This window comes from Saccopteryx bilineata, chromosome 2, assembly GCF_036850765.1.
Source record: "Saccopteryx bilineata isolate mSacBil1 chromosome 2, mSacBil1_pri_phased_curated, whole genome shotgun sequence".
Classification (NCBI taxonomy): Eukaryota; Metazoa; Chordata; class Mammalia; order Chiroptera; family Emballonuridae; genus Saccopteryx; species Saccopteryx bilineata.
In genome coordinates this window covers 177,235,030-177,259,727 of record NC_089491.1, presented here as the reverse complement: position 1 = coordinate 177,259,727, position 24,698 = coordinate 177,235,030, and the positions used below count along the sequence as shown (strand labels likewise).

Sequence of the window (24,698 nt, the reverse complement as noted above, 5' to 3'; positions counted from 1 at the left end):
GGCCGTGAGTGGCCAGGACCAGGAAACTGTGGTTAAGATGCAAACCCAAGCAAATAGAACCCTGTGTCTATGCAGCCATTATTAAGATTAGGCAGCAGACCTGGAGCCTCTGCTCTGGGGTGGTTCTTCAGTACCGCTGCTGCTTGCTTGCCAGCAAACTGGGAAGCCGGTGGGAGAGAAGGCAAGGTAAGATCTGTTTGGTTTATGGGTGCATGTCAGTAGAGCTATCCTACTGAACAAGGAAGGAACGTAAGGAAGAGGAGATAGGGATTTACCTGGCTTTGTCTTCTTGGATGAGGCTTTTACAGGGTTGAACCAGGAACTATGACCAGTTTTCCAAACTTCCTGTTGAGAGGCCAAGGCCCTTTCTAGAGACCACTGAACCAACAGGGCATGTTTTTAAAAGGTGGGGATGAAAAACAACCCTCAGAAGGATGGGATGGGGGAAGGCAGAACTTAAAACCAGCTTCCTCTGTGTGGGATCCATTCATACTGATATATCTAAGAATTAAGGGCCATCAGCTTTTTTTTTTTTTTAAGTTTGTTTATTTGACAGAGACAGAGAGAGGGATAGATAGGGACAGACAGGCAGGAACGGAGAGAGATGAGAAGCATCAATTCTTAGTTGCGGCACCTTAGTTGTTCATTGATTGTTTTCTCATGTGCCATGACCGGGGGGCTACAGCAGACCTAGTGACCCCTTGCTCAAGCCAGCAACCTTGGGCTCAAGCTGTGAGCCTTGCTCAAACCAGATGAGCCCGCGGTCAAGCTGGCGACCTCAGGGTTTCAAACCTGAGTCCTCCGTGTCCCAGTCCGATGCTCTATCCACTGCCACCGCCTAGTCAGGCAGGGCCATTGGCTTTTAACCTGGGATTTCAGGTTAAACTGAAGATCACTGCACCCCACCCCACGGGTTTCTGCAGTGATCTTAGAGTGCTGAATTAATAAGGACTTGGCGGGGGGGGGGGGGGTGACCATGTTTGGGGAAATTTGATGTCACAGATGGAGTCACATTTTCTGGGTGTTCCAGTGTGGCAAGAAGTCCCTTTGAGGCCCTGGCCGGTTGACTCAGTGGTAGAGCATCAGCCTGGCGTGCAGGAGTCCCGGTTCGATTCCTGGCCAGGGCTCACAGGAGAAGCACCCATCTGCTTCTCCACCCCTCCCCCTCTCCTTCCTCTCTGTCTCTCTTCCCCTCTCGCAGCCAATGCTCCATTGGAGCAAAGTTGGCCCGGGCGCTGGGGATGGCTCTACGGCCTCTGCCTCAGGCGCTAGAATGGCTCTGGTTGCAACAGAGCATCGCCCCTGGTGGGCATGCTGGTGGATCCCGGTTGGGCGCATGCAGGAGTCTGTCTGACTGCCTCCCCGTTTCCAACTGCAGAAAAATACAAAAAATAAGAAAGTCCCTTTGAGGGTGTCCCCTCCTGCATTTGGGAGACCCAGGACCAATAAGGTCCCTCCCAATTGCTAAGTCCCTGCTGGCAAACGGGACTGCTGTTGGCCTCTAAGGCTCACAGCCCCAATTAATGCCAAATGGTTTGGCTTTTACCAGGTTGACACTCCTTTATCTTCAAGGAATGAATTCATGGGCCTCTGTCCCCTTCGCCTAGTTGGGTAACAGCATTTGCTTTTAATGACTGAAATCTAGAATCTGAAGAAAACCTGAACAAGTATTTCCTGGCAGTTCTGAGCAGCACAGAGTGGGGCAGCTAAACTTAGCCAATTAAATCCTCAAACAGCTGCTCCGCGTCACCGCCCCGCTTTAGTTCTGCCATAGCAGTAGACAAAGGGAGTTTGCTTTTGTTTTTGCCAAAGTCCATACTAAATAATGGCACATATTCCCCAAACCTGGCGTCATCCACCACAACTCAAAAACAGAATGGCCAGACATGCACCTCTTAACAAGCACAATGTGCCTGCAGATAGCAAAGGTCCACACAGACCTTTCTGGACGGGTTTTTGACTTGAGTAGATCCATCAGGCGTGTCCTGGTCCTTTGCCTCTTGGGAGCATTCGTCATTGGTGATGGCATATCAGATTGTAAGCTCCTTGAGAGTAAGGATCAGGCATGCACTGTAATTATATAAATCTCCTATGTGACCATGGATGTGAGTAGAGGCTTGATAATCTCGAATGCTCCTTGAATAGAGATGGTGCATGATCCACACAGACTTTTCTTTCCCAATTATTCCCTCCCTCCAGCTAAGGTCAGACACAGCAGCACGGGCTCCTCAGGGTCTCTGTGGGAGGGGAGAGGGCATCAGCTCACTGACAGAACAGGCCACACCCACCTTCCCCTGCGGCACCTGCACTGTCCCAGACCTAGCCCTGCCATTTTATTTTCCCTTTTCTTCTGGGAAGTACAGGGAATATATTAGTCATGAGACAAAAGCAGGATGGGTTGTCTGAATTTTAGGATAGTTTACTCAAGAGTCTGGAAACTAGAAGCCCAAAGAGAAGGTCAAAGAGTTGACTATGGAGAGGAGCTGGGAAATGAGAGGAGAGGAGAATGAGAAAGCAACCCAATTTAGAAATACTTATTCTGACATCAGCTTTTCTTCCCTGTGTACCACTGAATTTGGGTAAGTTTAGGAAAGGCTTTAGTACATCAAAATGACTAAAAGCACAGGTTTTAGGATCAGATACGGATATCCTAGCATATGATCCTGGGAAAATTATTTAAACTTTCTGAACCTGTTTTCCTACAATGAAAGATAAAGGCCCTGGCCGGTTGGCTCAGTGGTAGAGTGTCAGCCTGGTGTGCAGGAGTCCCAGGTTCAATTCCCGGCCAGGGCACACAGGAGAAGCGCCCATCTGCTTCTCCATCCCTCCCCCTCTCCTTCCTCTCTGTCTCTCTCTGCCCCTCCCGCAGCAAGGCTCCATTGGAGCAAAGATGGCCCGGGTGCTGGGGATGGCTCTGTGGCCTCTGGGGATGGCTCTGTGGCCTCTGCCTCAGGCGCTAGAATGGCTCTGGATGCAACAGAGCGACGCCCCAGAGGGGCAGAACATCGCCCCCTGGTGGGCATGCTGGGTGGATCCCGGTCGGGTGCATGCGGGAGTCTGTCTGACTGCCTCCCCGTTTCCAGCTTTGGAAAAATGAAAAAAAAAAAAAGAAAGAAAGATAAAATATACTTGGCTTATGAGAATTAAATGAGATAACATAAAGTGAATCAACACAGAGCTTAACATACTTATCACCCCTTCAGTAAATAATTGTGGCTGTTACCAGAGCTCTTAACAAGGGACATGGCAAGTGGGATGCAGAACTTCCTTCCAGGTGGGGAACCCAGGGCAGACTTACAGTGTGACCTTGGACAAGTCATTGCCCCTATCACTGAAATAGCACAAGGATGCACCACAGACATGGGAGGATGGCTGATGAGATCCAGAAGGACTTAGGAAGAAAGCTGGATGAATGCCTGCTGGGAGAGGCCTCATCTCCCCGCTTGCTCTATGATGTTTCAAATCCCAGGAAGACAAGAGCCATGTCTCTGAGCAGCGCCTTCAGGACTGTGGGCAACAACCCTGGGATTATCACCTGGAGAATAGAGGTGAGCTGGGCTGGAGGCACACCTGCTCATCCTGCAGTGGGGGCAGACTTGACCCAGCCAGATCAGCTACAGGACAACCCTCCAGCACTCCTTTGTCCCTGGCCTGTGGTTCAGGAACAGTGAGAGGCAGCATCAAAGTACACATTTTCCTACCCTTGACCCTTCCTAAGCACTGAAAGCAGGTGGGTGGCAGGTAGAGGAAATGTTCTTAGTGTTGGAGAGGAGGGCTCTAAGCAAAAATAAGCTTGCCCTTTATTCAGACATCTGCTCAGCTAGTCTGCACTTCCAGTAAATGCCCTGGAGAGATGGGTGAGGCCAGGGCCTACCCAGGAGACTGATACTCCTGGCTGCTTCTGTCAGAAAAATGGAACCTGTCCTCCTCAGTGTTCTGGCTCCTGCAGTAGTAGGGGAGCACTGTGTGGATGGGGGCATGACACATCCCTTCTCCCACCTGACTTGAGCCCCTGTGGCTGACCGTGAGCTCCAACAGTTTATAACTGGCAACCGTCCTGGCCTGGGCAGAGCCACCTGCCAGATGTGAGACCCCACACCACCACCTCCTGCTCAGAGCCCAGTGAGTGGCTGCTGCATAAAATTCAGGGAGGCCTCACTCCACTATCCTCCATTTGGAAGAGGGAGTCACAGCCTCTAGCAAACAAGTCAAGAGTTTGTGAGAAGCCCAGGATACTTCCACTGTTTTTAAAAAACAACTTTTGTACTAAGAAAGTACAAAAATTATAGAATAGTTAACATTTTTACATTTAACACACACATTTTGCATAGAATACACACAACTATGACTGCATGTTTACTTTACTTGGAGGCAGGGATGAAAACCTGTATCTGAAACCATGAGAACAGTCCTCCTGGAGCAAGACATGCCGGTGACAAGTCAGGGCCCCAACTCAAACTCAATATGGGATCCTGGGCCTGGAGCCCTGCACACTGCTAGCATTCACCACCACCACCCGCAAAGCTCCACAGAATCTCAGGGTTTTGTTCTTTCACACCTTGGCCAGTATTGCTGGTCAGAGCTGGAGGACATGTTGGCAGCCATGGTACACGCTCAGAGGCGTGTTTTACTTGATAGCTTACATATATCCAACTCTTTTCCTTGCAACGGGCTGGAGGTGGCTGACAAGGCTTCTTACAGTGCAGCAAGACAGAACAGAGAAGCCAGGGAGCAGGGAGGAGGATCAGATGAGGACAGGGATCCACATTCAGACCAGGGCCATCCAGGCCGAGTGCAGAAGCTAGAAGGTGGTCACACTAATCTTGTAGCTCACTGCCACACCCTGTAAGATCAGTGGGGACACCTCCCTTACCTCTGCCCTGCTGCCTGTGCCAAGTGATGGAGAGGAAAGGGAGGCTGGAGGGAGGTGGAAGGGATGCAGCCAATGCACATCCCTTGTCCTTCCAGAAAATGGAGCTGGCGCTGGTGCCCCTGAGTGCCCATGGCAACTTCTATGAGGGGGACTGCTACGTCATCCTCTCGGTGAGCTCCCTTCCCCCCATTCCCACAAGCTTCTCCCCTGAGAGCCAGGCTCCTCTGAGAGATCTGCCAATAAATCTCATCAGGCCCCTGGTATCCATCTTGATTCTTCCTTAGTGTTATACAGGCCAGACTTCCATTTTGACCACTGAAGACCATTCATAGGCCAGGGAGTTTACATTTTCCATGACAGGGTGGGGATGGGGCCCTCAGTCTGAACCTGGCTAAGTAGCTCATGAACAGCACATCTCCTGGGGAGGGGGGCAGACCCCAGATTAAAGCAGTGTGGATGAAGGCCAGATAAGTATAGGCCATCTCTGGCCTCAAAATGCTCATTCCAGTTGAAGAAACAACATCCCCCATGAACAGCGCTGACAGCCATGAGATGGAAGGTCCACCCCATCGGTGGACCAGCGGTGTAAGAGCAGGGGAGCAGAGCGTGGCGAGGGAAGTCTGCAGGACAAGTTGAAAAAAGGCCCCACTGCTCTCCATTGATTTTGAGAATAAGATGTCAACTTTTCCCAGATGTGGGGAGCAATCAGGACTGCCAGAGCTTGAGCCACACAGCAAGTCTGCGCAGGGACCACTGCAGGGAGGGAGGTAGAAGCCTGACTAGGACAGGACATGAGTCGCTGTATGCTGCGTTCTTCCCATGCCAGAGGGGCCAGCAGCAAAGGGAAGGCGAGCTGGTCGGTCCCTGACCTGATCTCTCTGGCTACATCCCAGACGCGGAGAGTGGGCAGTCTCCTCTCCCAGGACATCCACTTCTGGATCGGGAAGGACTCCTCCCAGGACGAGCAGAGCTGTGCAGCCATCTACACCATGCAGCTGGACGACTACCTGGGGGGCAGCCCGGTGCACCACCGAGAGGTCCAGTACCATGAGTCCGACACCTTCCGTGGCTACTTTAAGCAGGGCATCATGTGAGTAGTTATGTACAGAGCAAGGACAAAAGTGGCAGTTTACCAAAGAAGGAAACCCAAAGGGCCACAAGTACATGATAAAAGTAATCAGAGAAATGTAAATCAAAACAAAGCTATCATTTCCACCTACTGAAGTAGCACAAACTTGAGAGCTGGGTGGTGCCAAGCACTGGCGAGGCTGTAAGGAAATAGGAGCCCTCATGCCTTGCTGGCATGAGGGAGGACTGGCACTGCATTCCACAGTGATCTGCCTGAGGCAAGTCCCACTTCTGGGTGTTTAACTCAAAGGAATTCTCAGGTACCGAGCTCCATAAGGGCACATGAACCAGAACCTTCACAGCAGAATCATCAGTGATGGTAGAAGCTGCAGGCAATGTAGAAGCCCATCTCTGGAAGACCAGACAGGATAATACTCCATGACATTAAGGAGTACTATGCAGGAACTAGAAGAAATGGACTAGATATGTACCTAATATGTGGACAGAGATTACAATCATGGTGTTTGGTGAACACAGTAAGAAACAGCCTTGAAGATATTTAACAGAATGCCAATTTCTGTGGGGTTTTTTTAAACGAGAGTGAGGGGCGAGAGAGGAGAGAGAGAGAGAGAGAGAGAGAGAGAGAGAGAGGAGGTGGGGACAGAGACAGACAGACAACAGGAAGGGAGAGAGAGGAGAAGCATCAATTCTTCATTGTGGCACCTTAGTTGTTCATTGATTGCTTTCTCATATGTGCCTTGACTCGGGGGCTCCAGCTGAGCTAGTGACCCCTTGCTCAAGCCAGTGACCTTGGGTTCAAGCCAGCAACCATGGGGTCATGTCAATGATCCTATGCTCAAGTTGGTGAGCCTGTGCTCAAGCCGGCAACCTCGGGACTTCAAACTTGGGTCCTTAGCCTCCCAGGCCAACACTCTATCCACTGCACCACCACCTGGTCAGGCATCAATTTCTGTTTTAAAAAACACAGCCCTGGCCGGTTGGCTCAGTGGTAAAGCGTCGGCCTGGCGTGCAGAAGTCCCGGGTTCGATTCCCAGCCAGGGCACACAGGAGAAGCGCCCATCTGCTTCTCCACCCCTCCCCCTCTCCTTCCTCTCTGTCTCTCTCTTCCCCTCCTGCAGCGAGGCTCCATTGGAGCAAAGATGGCCCGGGCGCTGGGGATGGCTCTTTGGCCTCTGCCCCAGGCGCTAGAGTGGCTCTGGTCGCAACAGAGCGACGCCCCGGAGGGGCAGAGCATCGCCCCCTGGTGGGCATGCCGGGTGGATCCCGGTCGGGCGCATGTGGGAGTCTATCTGACTGTCTCTCCCCATTGCCAGCTTCAGGAAAATACAAAAAAAAAACCACAAAAAAACCCACACATGAATACAAAAATAAATAAGTAAATATATGAATACAAAACAGCAGGCTACATTTTACCAGAATGAAAACAAACAGATGTTAAACTATTAGAATTGCTGCCTATGGTGGAATGAAGACTGAGAGTAGGGTATGCAGATAAAAGAGAATACATAAATACTTAAAACAAGAGAGGAGTCTGGTAAAGGCCAATTATGATACTGTTTCATGAACTGATGAGTTTGATTAACTCAAAACTTTGCACTGAACATGGAAAACAAAATGAGAAATTCCAATGACCTGAAGAATGCTGAGGCTGGTTCAAGGCCAGCTTCTTGCAGATCAGCAGTTCCGACTGACTGAGGACATACGGGGCAGAGAGCATCACACCAAGTCACCAGCAAATCCAAAGATATGCCCACCCTCTGCTCCAAGGTGGTTCTGTGCACCCCCTTCACCTGTGGGACACCTGATGGAGGCCGGGCGGGGGTTAGCGCCAGGGGCAGGGGAACTGATCCCAGCAATGGGCTGGTCTTAAGGCCATGGTGTCTTGAATGCTTCCGCTGCTGCCTGCCTTGTGTCCCTCTCCCCATCACTCCAATAATCACACAGTTCCCAGAACAGAACAAGCTCCTTCATACTGTGGGGTCTTTATCACTGAGGACCCCTGTCTGGAGCACTAGTTCCTTATTGTTGGTTCCTATGCCTCATATCTCAGCTGGAATGTTACTCCTTCTGAGAAGTCTGCCATTACCACTGTCAAAAAGTCCTTCGCTGCCTGACCAGGCAGTGGTGCAGTGGATAGAGCGTCGGACTGGGATGCAGAAGACCCAGGTTCCAGACCTCAAGGTTGCCAGCTTGAGCGTGGGCTCATCTGGTTTGAGCAAAACTCACCAGCTTGGACCCAAGGTCGCTGGCTTGAGCAAGGGGTTACTCGGTCTGCTGAAGGCTCACGGTCAAGGCACATAAGAGAATGCAAGCAATGAACAACTAAGGTGTCACAACGAAAAACTAATGATTGATGCTTCTCATCTCTCTCCGTTCCTGTCTGTCTGTCTGTCTCTGTCTATCCCTCTCTCTGACTCTCTGTCTCTGTAAAAAAAAAATCCTTCACTGTGTCTACTTCTGTGGTGGCAATTACTGCCACCTAGGTTTGCCCTGCTTATTTAATGTCACCCACATGGGCAGAGGCCACACCTGTGTGATTCACCACTGTCTCCCCTATACCTAGCACATAGCAGGTGATCAAGAAATAACTGAATGGCTATTTCCTCAGCTACAAGAAGGGGGGTGTGGCCTCGGGGATGAAGCATGTGGATACCAACACCTATGACGTGAAGCGACTGTTACACGTGAAGGGGCAGAGAAACATAAGGGCCACCGAGGTAAGTGCTGCCCACTCTCTGTTCTGGGCCCAGGGCCTCTCTACCTGGTACCTAAGAATTCCTCCAGAATAATGTCTACTTTCAGGTGGAGATGACCTGGGACAGTTTTAACCGAGGTGATGTCTTCTTACTGGACCTTGGGAAGGTCATCATCCAATGGAATGGTCCAGAGAGCAACAGTAGGGAGCGCCTGAAGGTACGGCTCTTCCTGGTCTTCCCGCTCTCTCTTCTCCTCAGGCCTGGCCATAGGGCTTGGCTCTCTCAGGTGCGTTTTCCTTCTTCCCTCCTCACTGGCTCTTCCCTGATATTCAAGCCAGAGCCCTGCCTTGGAGTAGAATCTATTTTAGAAAGAGGCCAAGTGCATGGGTCTCTGACTCAGCTCTGGGCTCCTCAGCATCACAGTGACTGCTGTCTGGGGTCCAGGCTGCTCCTCCCAAAGCCATCAGGCAGGAGTGGAGCAGGGGGAGGAAGCCCAGTGCTTCCACGCATTTCTTTGACAGGCCATGCTTCTGGCAAATGATATTCGGGACAGGGAGCGAGGGGGCCGTGCAGAAATAGGAGTGATCGAGGGAGACAAGGAGGCGGCAAGCCCAGAGCTGATGAAGGTACTTCAAGACACCCTCGGCCGACGCTCAGTGATCAAACCTGCAGTCCCAGAGGAGATCACGGATCAGCAGAAGAAATCAACTATCATACTATATCAGTGAGTAGCTAAACCTGGCTGCTGGTTGGAAGCTGGGGTAGGGGGAAGGTGTCCCCTAGAAGACTAAGCACTTCTGCTTGGCTCCTCACTTTGCGGTACAGGAGTCTGGCTTTCTTTTAGTCTTCTTTCAAATGCAGCCTCTGGAAAGAGCTCAGTGTTCTGACTCAAGGAGGCAGCTAAGACTGTTCCTGTTAGCAACTCTTCCTGGTCTCCAAGGGAAACTTCCTTTACTCGGATCTCTCCGTGTCCAAGGATGTAGATGGGATATTTGGAGAGAGATACACAAAAATCTTCTCTAGAGCACAGAGTCCCTCACATTCCCATCTGCATTCAAGCCACACCTTTCATAAGAAGTCAAACTCTACCCAGAAACTGCAAACTAAAACAAAGCCAGGAAAACATCAAATGACAACAAGGTGCTTTGTAGAAGAGAAGGCACAGGCTAACCTCTCCTTTCTCCAGTGTCTCAGACTCAGCTGGGCAGCTGGAGGTCAGAGAGGTAGCAACGAGACCTCTGGTCCAGGACTTACTGAACCATGACGTAAGCAGAGCTTGGGTGGGCTTGGCGTGCGTGGGGTGACAACACCTGGCTTCAGAGGCAGGCCCTAGGGAAAGTGTAACCGTTTTTCTCCCTGGCTGCTTCAGGACTGCTACATCCTGGACCAAGGTGGAACCAAGATCTATGTGTGGAAAGGACGAGGAGCCACAAAGGCTGAGAAACAGACAGCGATGTCTAAAGCCCTGGTAGGAGCTACAGATGTGCAATATTGTCCAAAAAATTCTGTCAGTAACACTTCGTATAACATTGCAGTTATATACATGGACTTTGAAGTCAGACAAGCTGACTTTAAATCCAGGTTTAATACCATCTCCTGGGGTTGCTGTGAGGGTTAACATAACATTTGTAAACCGTTCAAAACTGTGCCTGGCACACACACTGGCTCAATAGAAGGTGCTATTACTATTGAAGGGGACAGCTATCGCTGGTCAAGGCTAACAGCCCTGTCCTCATGGAGCTCACAATACTGTGCAGAGCCATGCAGGAGAACCAAGCAGGATGTACTTTCAAAGCAATAACTGGGAATATGAGTGTAATACAAAGTCAGTAGAGCACATCGAGTATTGAAAGAACAGAATATAGAGGATTCTGCAAAAAAGAAAATTAGTAATAATCATGACAGGACAATAAAGTGATGACACAGTGTTCCTCACCTCAGCCCTTTCTTTTTTTTTGGTATTTTTCAGAAGTGAGAAGCGGGGAGGGGGGGGGGGTGTACAGAGGCAGACAGACTCCCTCATGTGCCCAGCCGGGATCCACCAGGCATGCCCACCAGGGGGCGATGCTCCACTGCAACCAGAGCCATTCTACAGCCTGAGGCAGGGGCCATGGAGCTGTCCTCAGCACCTGGGCCAACTTTGCTCCAATGTAGCCTTGTCAGCCCTTTCTTTGAATCAGGTAAGTTTGTCCCTAGACAGAAATGAGTTAGAATTTGTCTCTGATTCCCAGAAGGGAGCAAGGGAGCAATCCTAACAACTGGCTTCAAAGGGCTGAATCACTAGCCAAGCAAAGAACTCAAGTCAGTGCATTCCCAGACTTACCTGCCTTCTGGGGCTGGGGGGTTGTCTACAGAACTTCATCAAGATGAAGGGTTACCCTAACAGCACCAATGTGGAGACCATCAACGATGGTGCGGAGTCAGCCATGTTCAAGCAGCTGTTCCAGAAGTGGTCAGTGAAGGAGCAGACCATGGGCTCGGGGAAAACATTCAGTATTGGTAAAATCGGTAAGACTGCCGCAGTTGTCTTCGCACTGCTGGGATGCTAGAATGGCAGGCATGGGTGCTTTCACTCACTTGGCTTCTCCCAACCCCTTCTCCGCAGCTAAAATTGTCCAGGATAAATTTGATGTGACTCTGCTGCACAACAAACCAGAGGTAGCTGCCCAGGAAAGAATGGTCGATGATGGCAATGGGAAAGCAGAGGTAAGCCTCACGATTCACATCTCAGGGCGGCCAGCAGCAGGGGCCCTCTGGCTGTTCTGCTGGAGAGGAGGCTTTGCTTTCCTTTCCATCTCCTGTCAACAGCTCACCCAGCAGATCTATTCAACTCAACTCTGAGCTGGTATGAGGAGGTGACTAACCAGGGACAATGCAGGTCTCCTCCAGATTTAGATCATGCAAGTGTGGTAATCCCTACCTACTGGGAAAGCAGCAACAGAGGCTGCAGGGGGTCTGTGAGTGGACAGGACAGAACTTAGTGCCTCACCTGGGTTTCTCTGCTAAGCATGACTCTGTTCCTCCCAGGCAGCTATCTCTTCAAATAGGACCCCCACTTCCCGGGAATTGTATCTCCTTCTGTGCCCAGGTCTGGAGAATTGAAAACCTGGAGCTGGTCCCTGTGGAGCATCAGTGGTATGGCTTCTTTTATGGGGGAGACTGCTATCTGGTTCTCTACACATATGAGGTTTATGGAAAGCCACACTTCATCTTGTACATCTGGCAGGTAGGCCTGGGGCAGGCTCTTGGCTTTCAGAGGTGATGTTTCCTTTGGCCACACAGCTGGGGCAGGTGTAGCAGTGACCCATTCCTCCCATCACCATTGCAGGGCCGCCACGCCTCACAGGACGAGCTGGCAGCCTCCGCATACCAGGCAGGGGAGGTAGACAGAAATTTCAATGGGGCCCCTGTGCAGGTTCGGGTCACCATGGGGAAGGAGCCACGCCACTTCATGGCCATCTTCAAAGGAAAGCTGGTTATCTTTGAGGTGAGAACCCTCAGATAAAGTTACACTATGAGCCAGAATGCTCAGAACTAACATGCCAGCAGGGGCCACAGTGGAGTGAAGGAGGGATAGACGTGGACAAGAAGGGGTTAATCTCTCTAAGACACTAAAGTGAATCCCAACTACCTAGGACTCCAAGTCCAAACCACTGCCTAATTCATGTTCAAAGTCTTTCATAATCTGACCCATATTACCTGTGTAGGTGTATTACCATCAGCTCCCTAACCTACCCCAGTCAGATGGGTCTCTTCATTAGACCTCACAAGTGCCTTATCATTCCCTGTCTACCTCCCCCACCAAATCAGATTCAAGTCCTACTTCTCCCATGAAGCCTTGGCTGAACCACTACCCAAAATGCACAATATCACATGCTTGACCTATACAAGTTTGTGGTCAAGTCCTGTATTTGCCATTATTAGCCCGGTTCTTCCTGCCTCAGTTTCCTTGTCTGTACTATGGTATCATACCTTCAGTTACCAGGAGGATCAAGGAAATGATGTAGGTAAGTACCAGCCACAAAGCCTGGCATATAATAGAGATCTCAGAATGAAAGCTAACATCACTGGCACCATGACTCCAGAGCACCTTCACCTCTCCAGGTAGCCTACAAGTTCTCAAGGGCAAAAACAATGTCAGATACATCTGTGTTCTCCACTACCGCTAGCCCAGTGCTCTGCTCACATGGCGTACCTCAGATCCAGACTCTGCTTTTCTCTTCCTCTCCAGGGTGGGACTTCCAGGAAGGGAAATGCCGAGCCCGAGCCTCCGGTAAGGCTCTTCCAGGTTCAAGGAAATGACAAATCGAACACCAAAGCAGTCGAGGTTCCAGCCTTCGCCTCCTCCCTAAACTCCAACGACGTCTTCCTGCTGAGGACCCAGGCTGAGCACTACCTGTGGTATGGCAAGGTAGGATGGCTGGCCCAGGGGTCACACCTGCCCTGTGCCCACCCTCCTGTCAGCAAGGCCAAAGGAACCCAACAGTAGGCTGGAACAGTACACAAAAAGCAAAGCCTTTTTCCTACAGGGTCTCTGAAAGGACTGCCAACATTCCCCACAATTAGGCCTCCGGTTAGAAAGCCAGTGACAGCACTGCTCACACCCAGGAGACACTCTAATAGACTTCTAAATGGACAGAGGCTGAATAAGTTGATCTTCCTATACCAATCTGGTGGATTATAATAGGATAGGCATTACCACTGGGGGAAAAAAACACTAAATAATGTGATTTTGTCAATTCAGACTGCATCTGCATTAAAAAGCATCAAATTATTTTACAAAAGAGAATTATAGGAAAAGATGCTCAATAACATTAGTCATTAGGGAAATGCAAGTGAAAACCCAAGGAGATACATCTGCTACACACTTAATAGAATGGCTAAAAAAACTGACAATATTGGCCCTGGCTGATTGGCTCAAGGGTAGAGCATTGGCCCAGTGCCAGTGCACGGAGGCCTTGGGTTCAATCCCAGGTTGGAGCACACAGGTAAAGTGACCGTCTGTTTGTCGTCTGCTTCTCTCCCTCTTCCCCTCCTGCATTGGTTTTAGCATCAGCCCAGGTGCTAAGGATATGATCCGAGCTGCTGAGGATATGGTCCCAGCATGTCAGCCTCTGGAGCTAAAAACAGCATCAGCCCAAGACTGGGGTTGCTGGGCTGGGTACATGCAAGAGTCTGTCTATCTCCCCTCCTCTCACTTAAAAAACAAACTGACAATATCAAGTGAAGATGCAGAACAACAGAAACTCTCCCACATTGCTGGTGGAATGCAAATCCGGCCTTTGAAAAACAATTTGTTTTTCTTTTTTAGCAATAGAAAGAGATAGGGAGAGAGATGAAAACCATCAACTCATGGTTGTGGCACTTTAGTTGTTAACTGATTGCTTCTCATATGTGCCTTGATGGAAGGGAGGGACCTCCAGCTCAGCCAGTGACCCCTTGCTCAAGCCAGAGACCCTGGGTTCAAGCCAGTGACCATGGTGTCATGTCTATGATCCCACTGGCAACTGGCAACCTTATGCTCAAGCTGGTGAGCCCGCTCTTTTTTTTTTATTTTTTTATTTTTTTTTTATTTTTTACAGAGACAGTGAGTCAGAGAAAGGGATAGAGAGGGACAGACAGACATGAACGGAGAGAGATGAGAAGCATCAATCATTAGTTTTTTGTTGAGCGTTGCAACACCTTAGTTGCTCATTGATTGCTTTCTCATATGTGCCTTGACCGCGGGCCTTCAGCAGACCAAGTAACCCCTTGCTGGGTCCAGTGACCTTGGGTTCAAGTTGGTGGGCTTTTGCTCAAACCAGATGAACCCATGCTCAAGCTGGGGACCTCTGGGTCTCGAACCTGGGTCTTCCGCATCCCAGTCCGATGCTCTATCCACTGCGCCACCACCTGGTCAGGCTTTAAATTTTTTTTTTTTAATTTATTCATTTTAGAGAAGGGGGGAGAGAGAGGAGGGGGAGAAGCAGGAAGCATCAACTCCCATATGTGCCTTGACTGGGCAAGCCCAGGGTTTCGAACTGGCGACCTCAGTGTTCCAGGTCGACGCTTTATCCACTGCGCCACCACAGGTCAGGCCTGGTGAGCCCGCTCTTAAGCCGGCAACCTCGGGGTTTTGAACCAGGGTTCCTCAGTGTCCCAGGTCAAAGCTCTATCCACTGCGCCACCACCTGGTCAGGCTACAGTTTCTTATAAAACATACACTTAACACTTAGGCCTCACCTGTGGCGGTGCAGTGGATAAAGTGTCAACCTGGAACACTGAAGTCGCTGGTTCAAAACCCTGGGCTTGCCTGGTCAAGGCACATATTGGAGTTGATGCTTCCTGTGCCCCCTCCCCTCTCTAAAATGAACGAATTTTAAAAAATTAAATTAAAAAAAAAAAAAGATACACTTACCATCTGATCTAACAATCCCACTCCTGTGCATTTACCCATGTGAAATAAAAAACTGTCTTCACAGAAAAACCCATACATAGATGTTTATAGCACATAGCACCTTTATCTGCAATCACCCAAAACTGGAAGCAACTGAACTAGAGAATGGGTAAATAAAGTGTTTCATCTATACAGTAAAAAACTACTCAGCAACACTGAAAACAAGGCTACAGGTGATGCTAAGTCAAAGAAGCCAGACTCAAAGGCTACAGAGTATATGATTCTAATAATGACCTTCTGGAAAAGGCAAAACGATTGTGATGAAGAATAGAGTAGTGGTTGCCAGAGGTTAAGAATTCAGAAAGGTTTGACAAGAAAGGGGTAGCCTGGGCAAATTTTTTGTGGGGGCGAGGCAACTGATCTGATTCTTTGTTGTGATGGTAACATGATTCTATGTATTTGTCAAGACTCACAGAGCTGTATGCCAAGAGTGAATTTTCTTGTATATAACTTCTAAAGTAAATTTAAATTTTTCTTCTTAAAAAAAATCAAAATTAGGGGCTAAAATTCTAACTGAAACCAAAACAAAGGTGACTCCTGTAACACCCATTATGGGTTTCAGAGTCTAGTTCTGTTCTTTGCCACCACATTGCATTTTCCTCCTCTCACCCATCCGCCCTCCCAGCACTAGAACACACCTGTTTCCCCATCCCCAAGTAGCAGAGCCTGGCAACACAAAGCTATTAGTAATAAGCTTTTGTTCCATATCAAAGTGCTCAATTGTGACTAACATCTGTGTTTTCTCTCACACTACTCAGGGGTCTAGTGGGGACGAGCGGGCAATGGCTAAGGAGCTGGCCAGTCTTCTCTGTAACGGCACTGAGGATGTTGTGGCCGAGGGCCAGGAGCCCCCGGAGTTCTGGGACCTGCTGGGAGGGAAAACTCCCTATGCCAGTAGCAAAAGGTATGGGACCACAAAATCCCCTCCTCCGGGCTCCCCCTGCCTCCCAGGCTTGTGAACTGCACATGATTTGTAAGCAGCTCGGTTCCTTAACGGACTGTATTGCAGACTACAGCAAGAAATCCTTAATGTCCAGTCCCGTCTCTTTGAATGTTCCAACAAGACTGGCCAGTTCATTGTCACTGAGATCACAGACTTCACCCAGGATGACTTGAACCCAGGTGATGTGATGCTCCTGGATACCTGGGATCAGGTAAGACAGCCAGAGTGCTTGGAACAAATGACAAAGATCCTTACAGTTTTGGCTACTTTTATGTTGTAACTACCCTGCCAAGATAAACTCAAGGTAACTCTGGACCGTCCCCAAGTCAATCAAACAATTGTTAGAGGTGATCAATGAAAGAGTCTTCTTTTTGGCAGGGTTGGAAAGAACAGAATGTTGTTTAAAACTCACCATCCTGGGCCCTGATCAGGGCCCACAGAAGCATCCATTTGCTTCTCCCCTACCCTTCCTCCCTTCTCTCCCTCGGCCTCTCCTGCAGCCAATGGCTCAGTTGGTTCAAGCATGGCTGAGGGAGCTATCGGGTGCACGTGGGAGTCTGTCTCGCTATGTCCCCTCCTCTCACTTAAAATACAAACAATTCACCACTCCAGAAATTTCCCACCTTACTCTGGGGAAATCAGGCTATCCTATCATGAGGCACTTCTTTCTCTCAGGATCAATAGCAGGATCCACACCAAAAGACACAGGCCTTTTAGGAACAAAGGCGTGAAAAGAGGATATCTTCAAGGCAACCCCTCCTGACATCCCATTTTCCTCAATTTGGCTCAGCACTATCTGTGTTCTAGTCACTGTGCTAGGTGTAATGTCACCAAGATGAAGAGTGCCATCCCGCCCTGAGGGACTTTACAAGTGGATGGGAACAGGGGGAATAAAGAAGGACCATTTTACTATAATGGAGATACACACAAGGTGCTTCAAATTAGGGGCACTCACAGTTTAGCGGCTCCCAGATGACTTCCTGGAGGAAAGGGCTCCCTTATCTCAAAGGACAAGTAGGCATTAATCAACCAGGTCAAAGAAGGCATTCTGGGCAAATAAAATAATACAAGTAAAAGCAAGGCACAAAATAGTCTAGTATATAGGGAACTACAAGTAATATTATCAGAACATAAGAGTTAAAAAGAGCACATTGGGGCCTGACCTGTGGTGGCGCAATGGATAAAGCATCAATCTGAAACGCTGAGGTTGCCAGTTTGAGACCCTGGGCTTGTCTGGTCAAGGCACATATGGGAGTTGATGCTTCCTGCTCTTCCCCACTTCTCTATGTCTCCTCTCTAAAATGAATAAAGTCTTAAATATATGAGAGCACATTAGGGCTGGTGCTGTTTATACCTACCATGTGAAGAAGTTTTAGATGTATCCTGGGAAGCTACTGAAATTTAAGCAGGTGAATGGCAAGGTGAGACTGCGCTTTACATAGAGCATTCCAAGTGTTATTTACAATAGCCAAGATATGGAAGCAGCCCAAGTAACCCAGCAATAGATGAATGGGTAAAAAAATCTCTGGTACATTTACACACTGGAATACTACACAGCCATAAAAAGGGAAAAACTGTTACCCTTTGTGATGGCATGGATGAACCTTGAGATTATTATGTTAAATGAAATATACCAGTCAGAAAAAGATAAATACCATATGACTTAATTTATGTGTGGAATCTAACGAACAAAATAAACCAACAAACAAAATAGAAACAGACTCATAGATACAGATAATAGACTGGCAGCAGTCAGAGGGGAGGGGGTTTGGGGGTTGGGTAAAAAAGGTGAAGGGATTAAGAAAGGAAAAAACTCATAGGAACAGACAACAGTGTGGTGCTTACAGGAGGGAAAAGGAAGTGGGGGAGGTAGAAGAGGATAAAAGGGGATAGATGGTGATGGAGGGAGACCTGGCGTGGGGTGGTGAGCACATGCTGCAGTGTCCGGATGACATGTTATGGAATGGTGCACCTGAAACCTATGTAATTTTATTAAACAATGTCACCACAATAAATTCAATTTATAAAAATAAGTTAATTATTTTTAAAAAAGGGATGGGGGTGAGAACAACAGAAGATGATGCTGAGAGGCCAGTCACTACACTGCTGTAACAGTTCAGTAAGAGCTGCTGCGGGCCTGCAATGAGCAGTGGGGGAGGGGCAGGGGGATGACAGATTGGACGAATGCATAGAACATAAACTGCCCAGCCCTGGTAACTCACTGGATAGGGGGCATCTCTAATGACTCCCAGGTTACTGTCTTAGAAATGACTGGGTAGGCACCATTCACCAAGAATAGAGACCCAGACACATGTTTAGAAAAGAAGAGCTACATTTTTGGGGTGTTATATTTGAAGTGCTTCAAGACAGCCAAGACGAGGTGTTTTACAAGTTGGACTCAGGAAGTTGAAGTTGAGAGACAGAATTCAGGACTGGAGATGTAGGTATGGGACATACACATGGCAATTAAAATCACAAATCAAGATGATTCCAAGAAAAGCTTTCTCTGCTGAGGCTGAGTTGCAGAGGCAGAAAGAGAGGGCAGTGTTTATGATCTGGAACAGAGTCCTTGCTATGAGTGCATTAACCAACATTCACTCTCTACCTCAACAGGTGTTCCTGTGGATTGGGGCGAAGGCCAATGCCACAGAGAAGGAGAGCGCTCTTGTTACAGCCCAAGAGTACCTGCACACTCACCCGAGTGGCCGAGACACTGACACACCAATCCTGATCATTAAACAGGGGTTCGAGCCCCCCATCTTCACAGGCTGGTTCTTGGCCTGGGACTCTCACATTTGGAGTGTAAGAACAGAGAGAATGGGGAAGACATTCTTATTGTCATGGAGCTCAACATTACTAGCTCAGTGGGAAGGTGGGATATCAAGGGCTGAGTAAATCCAAGTCCACATCTGCCTTCTCCCTGTCCACTCCCTGCTTTTCACTTTTCTTTTCTTCCCCACCCTCCACAGCACTAAGTCCAGTTAGAGAATTCCCAGCTTGTTTCAGGAATATGTAGTATGTAGAAGTAACAATGTTTAGAAAGTATATCCACATCTTTTTTAGCTTTACAACCATCCTGACAGCTAGGGTGAACATTGTCTCCCATGTTACATACGTGGAAGCTGAAAGAAGTTATTTGTCTAAAGTCACAATTAACCAGGTTTTCTGACTTGTAGTCAACTGCCCTGTCCTAAGTCTTGTATAGGGGATTTAGGGACCACCAGCAAAGAGTGCAGAGTATGTTTACACACCTTCCAATCCTGCATAGGCCGAGAAGGGGCGCTTCACTTTTGCTCACCCCTGAAACGCCTTCCAATCCCCTGGCATTTTTGCTTTTCTCAAGGGTGCAGAGTAGGCCTGAGCTGGCCCTTCTGACATGCAGCACCTCATCCTGTTTTTCATCTCTTCTTTTCAGGCAGGGAAATCATACGAACAGTTAAAAGACGAGCTCGGAGACGCTGCTGCTATCACCAGAATCACTGCTGTGAGTGTCTGGAAGAGCAAGTCACACAGGCGACCAGAGCGAGAGAGAAAGAGTCAATGCCTGTAGTGGTGAAACCCTACCGTGCCCTCCTCGTATCGCTCTGCTCTGGTGCTCTATTCTGATATGAAGACTGTTTCAATCAGTAGAAAAGCAGGTCTCAGAGCCAAGTTTCTTATTTAATGCCTTCCAGAATTTAGAATAGACTTGCTGTTAAAAAAAAAGTCCAATTTTATTATTCAGTTCTGTCATTCAAGACAGATTAAATTTATTGGCAGCATTTTTCAGAAGTAGTATGTTTCTAATCCCAAAGGTATGTTAATCAGTTTCTGACAGTGGAGTCCACAGAAATTCAGGTCATTACCCCTGTTTTAAACTGATAAGAACAAGTACTATGCTTCATCTTGGCCCAAAGGCTGAGAAGTAGTTTTACCCCTATTTTAATGACTAACAGGAGTGGAAGTTCTGGCCAGGAATTCAACAGCAATGAACATCGGGATGAAAGCAGGGCACCCAGCTGTCCACATACGGGCAGTTTTGTCTTGCGTGCTTTACAAACTCAAGATTCCAAAGCTAACAGTGATATAAAATCTTTAAAATATATTTAAGAAAAGTATGACTTCAATTTGAAGTCATTTAAAGGCTAGAAATGTAGAACTGAAGTGCCAAGAGAAGGGGTGTGATCACAATATTTAATGAGATTTAAGCATAGCGTTTATGCCAAACTGGCTATATAGATTTACCTCAGACTTATTCAGTCAGCTTTCCCAAGGACCTTAAAAATCTGAGTATTTTAGATTTCCAGATGATTTTTTTTTTGTGACAGAGACAGAGAGAGGGACAGATAGGGACAGACAGACCAAACGGGAGGGAGATAAGCATCAATTCTTCATTGCGGCACCTTAGTTTCTCAGTGATTGCTTTCTCATATGTGCCTTGGCCGAGGGGCTACAGCAGAGCGAGTGACCCCTTGCTCAAGCCAGCAACCTTGGGCTCAAGCTGGCGAGTCTTGCTCAAACCAGATAAGCCTGCACTCAAGCTGGCGACCTCGGGGTTTCAAACCTGGGTCCTCTGTGTCCCAGTCCAAAGCTCCATCCACTGCACCACCGCCTGGTCAGTCTCCAGATGATTCTGACATGCAACCAGGTTTGGGGGCAATTGTTCTAAAATATAATCACACCCTGACCACGAGTGGCTCCAGCAGATAGAGCAGGGGTCTCAAACTCACGGGCCACGGGCCACATGCGGCCCACTGAACAATTTTGTGCGGCCCGCAGACTAATCCATGAAGTTCAAAATATTTTGGATAAAATTAAGTAAGCCTAGGGGCCTACTTGTATTTTTCATTTCTCTAGCATCCTAGCTAGATATTAGCTTAGTTAACAGCAGTTGTGATGCGAACTACAGTTTCTGGTCGTTTTGTGACACTGAGTAAACTGCATGTACGATTGTGCTTGTTGTACTGATTTTTTTTTGTTTTCAACTGCAGTGAGAAAAGTGTTGCATAACAGTTGCCTTTTGTAGACCTAGTGCGGCCCTCCGAACGGCTGTGATCTTGCTCTGCGGCCCACATGCTGAGTTGAGTTTGAGACCCCTGAGATAGAGCACAGTACTGGGATGCAGGGGAGCCAGGTTCGAAACCCCAAGGTCGCTGGCTTAAGTGCGGGCTCATCCACTTGAGCACAAGCTCACCAGCTTGAGCGCAAGGTTGCTGGCTTGAGCATGGGATCATAGACAAAATCCCATGGTTGCTGGCGTGAGCCCAAGGTTGCTGGCTTAAGCAAGGGGTCACTCAGTCTGCTGTAGCCCCCTGGTCAAGGCACATATGAGAAAGCAATCAATGAACAACTAAGATGCTACAATAAAGAATTCTCTCTGGGCCCTGGCCAGTTGGCTCGGTGGTAAAGCGTGGGCCTGGCGTGCAGGAGTCCCAGGTTTGATTCCCGGACAGGGCACACAGGAGAAGCGCCCATCTGCTTCTCCACCCCTCTCCCTCTCCTTCCTCTCTGTCTCTCTCTTCCCCTCCCGTAACCAAGGCTCCATTGGAGCAAAGTTGGCCCAGGCACTGAGGATGGCTCTGTGGCCTCTGCCTCAGGCGCTAGAATGGCTCTGGTTGCAACAGAGCGACGCCCTAGATGGGCAGAGCATCGCCCCCTGGAGTGCATGCCGGGTGGATCCTGGTAGAGCGCATGCGGGAGTCTGTCTGACTGCCTCCCTGTTTCCAACTTCAGGGGAAAAAAAAAAAGAATTCTCTCTGTCTCTGTCAAAAAAAAAAAAAGAAAATGATAATTACAAAGGGTGAAGTGGTATAAACCAAAATTTTAATATTATACAGACAGAATTTCAATAGCACAGACTTAAACAGTTTTTTATTCTATGTTTGTGTTTTTATCGTATCTTACCTAGGACATGAAGAATACAACCTTCTGCCTGAATTCTGAGACAAAATATTATCCTATAGAAGTTCTATCAAAAAATCAGAATCAAGAGTTGCCTGAGGATGTGGACCCTGCCAAAAAGGAAGTGAGTAGCTGAAGGAACTATGTCTGATGTAAGTGGAGCTTTCCAAGAATAAAGCACCTGTCTCAATATATTGCCTAGGACAGTTCCAGAACATTGTACGCACTCAACAGATGTTTGGGCTATACAGTAGTAGCTCAAGCCAAAAAGCCAGGGCTCCTTCTTGATACTTTCTTCTCACTTCCCACATCAATCCATCAGCTAGCCTCTGTCCACTCCTCTTCATCTCTCTGTAGCCAGTCTGGTCCAGCCATCATAGTTTCCACACCATCCCTACATTCTATTGCCCACAAAACAACAAATGGGATTTAAAACAGATAACACTGTTCTATTTAAAACACCATGAATGGCTTCCCACTACACTTAGAGAAGAATCCAAATTCCTTTGCATGGCCTCCAAGGCCCTACCCAATCTAAACACTGCCCTCTCTGATTTCATCTCACACACAGTGTCCTCTTCACTTAGCCCCTTGAGCCAGTGGCTACTTTTTCTCTAACGTGCTCATTCCAGCCTGTGAGCCTTTGCACTTGATATTGCTTCTGCCTAGAAAAAACTTAACAGCCAGCTTCTTCTCATTATTCAGGTCTCAGCTCCAATGTCACCTCCCCAGGAAGGCCTTCCCTGACTGACCAGGTGGTAGCACAGTAGATAGGGCGTTGGCCTGGGAAGTGGAGGACCCAGGTTCGAAACCCCAACATCGCCAGCTTGAGTGAGGGCTCATCTGGCTTGAGCACCCCATGATCGCTGGCTTGAAGCCCAAGGTTGCCGTCTTGAGCAAGGGGTCACTAGCTCTGCTGTAGCCGCCTCCCCCCCCCCCCCCCCCCCGCGTCAAGGCACATATGAGAAAGCAATCAATGAACTAAGTGCCACAACGAAGAACTGAAGCTTCTCATCTCTCTCCCTTCCTGTCTGTCTGTCCCTATCTATCCCTCTCTCTGTCTCTCTATCTCTGTCACACACACACACAAAAACCTCACAGATGTCATATCTTAATAATTTTACTTGGATAGAAAATATCAATTAAACATCAATAAATAAACGTTAGGAAATTTTATGCCCTCAGCAAGATCTCTCTGATCTTATATTTGAAAATGTCTGGATAAAAATGGCAGATAAGGACATAAAGCAAAGAAAACCCTCACTCAATTTAGTTCTCCATTTAGCCAAAACCTAATGTCTAGAGTTCATACAAAAGAAACTGGTGCCAAGTGAAACCCTGGAACAGTGAATTGAGTCAGTTCTTCCACAGACCAAGATGGGACTCTACAACCTGAAAAACTCTCCAATGAATAGTTTAAATCTATTACTGACTTTCTGAAAATTCATTCTGCTTCCCCAGTCAGGGACCTACTCTTTTAGCCCCCCTCTCCCAAACTCTGTGGGCACTGATCCGTGCCATGTCTTCCTTCTAACTGGAAACTGTTTTCTCCCTTAGAATTACCTCTCTGAACAGGACTTTGTTACTGTGTTTGGAATCACAAGAGGGCAATTTGCTGCTCTGCCTGGCTGGAAACAGCTGCAGATGAAGAAAGAAAAGGGGCTTTTCTAAGGCAAGAAAGTACACGCCTACTGCACGACCACAGAAGACAGCAGATAGCGCCAGTACCTGGATCAGTAAAGACTTTATCTACCAACTGTTGCCTAACATTCAGCTACTTAATTGAGATAAAATAGGGCCTGCAAATAACAGCATGTTCTCCATTTTTCTCATCCTTGTATTCCTTATTTATTGTTATATACCTAAAATGGTAACTATCTGCTTTTTGATTTTTCTGGCTTTCTGGCTAAATAAAGCCTCAGCAGAAAGCACTAAAACTACACGAATATGGAGAAGTCAAAGTAAAAGAACAAAAAACAAAAATCAAAACAAAACAAACCCAAGTTTCAAGTGTTTACTATTAAGGCAGAAATCTAAGTTTTCAATTTTAAGATCGGTATTTCCAAAACCTATTTAACCCAAAAGTCATTGAAGTTAATCACCTGTACACCCCAAAGCCAAAATCCAGATGCCCAGATCTGTATGTGCCAGAGCTTTTTAACTTTTCAAATAAAGATATCTTTAAGAGCAAATGGAAATTCTTTTTAGTATTATGGATTGGCCTACTATAGCAACTATTGACTGTACTGTTGGGAGAAATGTCTCAGTACCAGGAAGCAGAGAGGCACTCTGAGTAAGCTCTCTGGCTCACTGGACCACTGCAATTCCTGTTCCAGCACAAGAATGCCAAAATCTGCCTTGCAGCTGTCCAGGAAACCTTAGTCCCCACCTACTCACACCCATTATCCAAAAGAGAAATGTGTTATTAATTTCAGTGATGAGGCCACAGAAAGTGTGTATACCACCACAGAGAGCCTTCGAAGCACACAACAGACATCAACAAATGAACCACATTTTCCAAACAACTGTAAGTTTGAGTCAACAATTCCAAAAGAATCCATGTGGCAGGAATAATGTAACTGGGAAGTTCCAGCACAGAAGCATAGTCCAAAACATCACAAGAGTGTTCTACATCACAGAAGTAAGACAGAGTAAGTCAGAAGTTTTAGGGACACCATAATAAATCTATGTTGAAGGGAGTATGTCAATCCCTGTTTTCCCAGACATCGTCAGTCACTTCAGTAAAGCCCACCTGTTGTTTTCTAAAACTTGTCATAAGCA

General features: G+C 47.9%; 1 protein-coding gene and 1 non-coding gene across 5 annotated transcripts; one reads left to right on the top strand and one right to left on the bottom strand.

The window, feature by feature from the left end:
• The first annotated feature begins 40 nt into the window (after positions 1-40).
• AVIL (advillin) lies at positions 41-24,092 on the top strand. Of its 4 annotated transcripts, none has more exons than XM_066254893.1 (20): positions 41-186; positions 3,470-3,548; positions 4,969-5,043; positions 5,767-5,963; positions 8,571-8,679; positions 8,765-8,875; positions 9,180-9,382; positions 9,845-9,923; positions 10,028-10,126; positions 11,013-11,166; positions 11,264-11,364; positions 11,747-11,884; positions 11,987-12,145; positions 12,890-13,069; positions 15,853-15,998; positions 16,104-16,248; positions 18,651-18,839; positions 19,453-19,521; positions 21,925-22,041; positions 23,475-24,092. In XM_066254893.1, exons 2-20 carry the CDS (start codon positions 3,483-3,485, stop codon positions 23,586-23,588), a joined length of 2,451 nt encoding a protein of 816 aa, XP_066110990.1. In that variant the 5' UTR covers positions 41-186; positions 3,470-3,482; the 3' UTR covers positions 23,589-24,092. The 4 variants fall into 4 exon arrangements, with proteins under 4 accessions (XP_066110990.1, XP_066110991.1, XP_066110989.1 ...); XM_066254894.1 differs by having other exon boundaries at positions 5,700-5,963; XM_066254892.1 differs by having other exon boundaries at positions 3,341-3,548.
• Positions 19,748-19,946, bottom strand: LOC136327726 (U2 spliceosomal RNA). The gene has a single exon (XR_010729862.1). It is a non-coding gene; the product is annotated as a U2 spliceosomal RNA (small nuclear RNA).
• Positions 24,093-24,698: the final 606 nt, after the last annotated feature.

Excerpts from the sequence above, each read along its gene's own strand:
- AVIL (XM_066254892.1), top strand. The coding sequence starts at position 3,348 with ATGCACCACAGACATGGGAGGATGGCTGATGAGATCCAGAAGGACTTA. Across the intron at positions 11,885-11,986 it reads TCATCTTGTACATCTGGCAG|GGCCGCCACGCCTCACAGGA; the intron begins GTAGGCCTGGGG and ends TCACCATTGCAG. Across the intron at positions 15,999-16,103 it reads CCCTATGCCAGTAGCAAAAG|ACTACAGCAAGAAATCCTTA; the intron begins GTATGGGACCAC and ends ACTGTATTGCAG.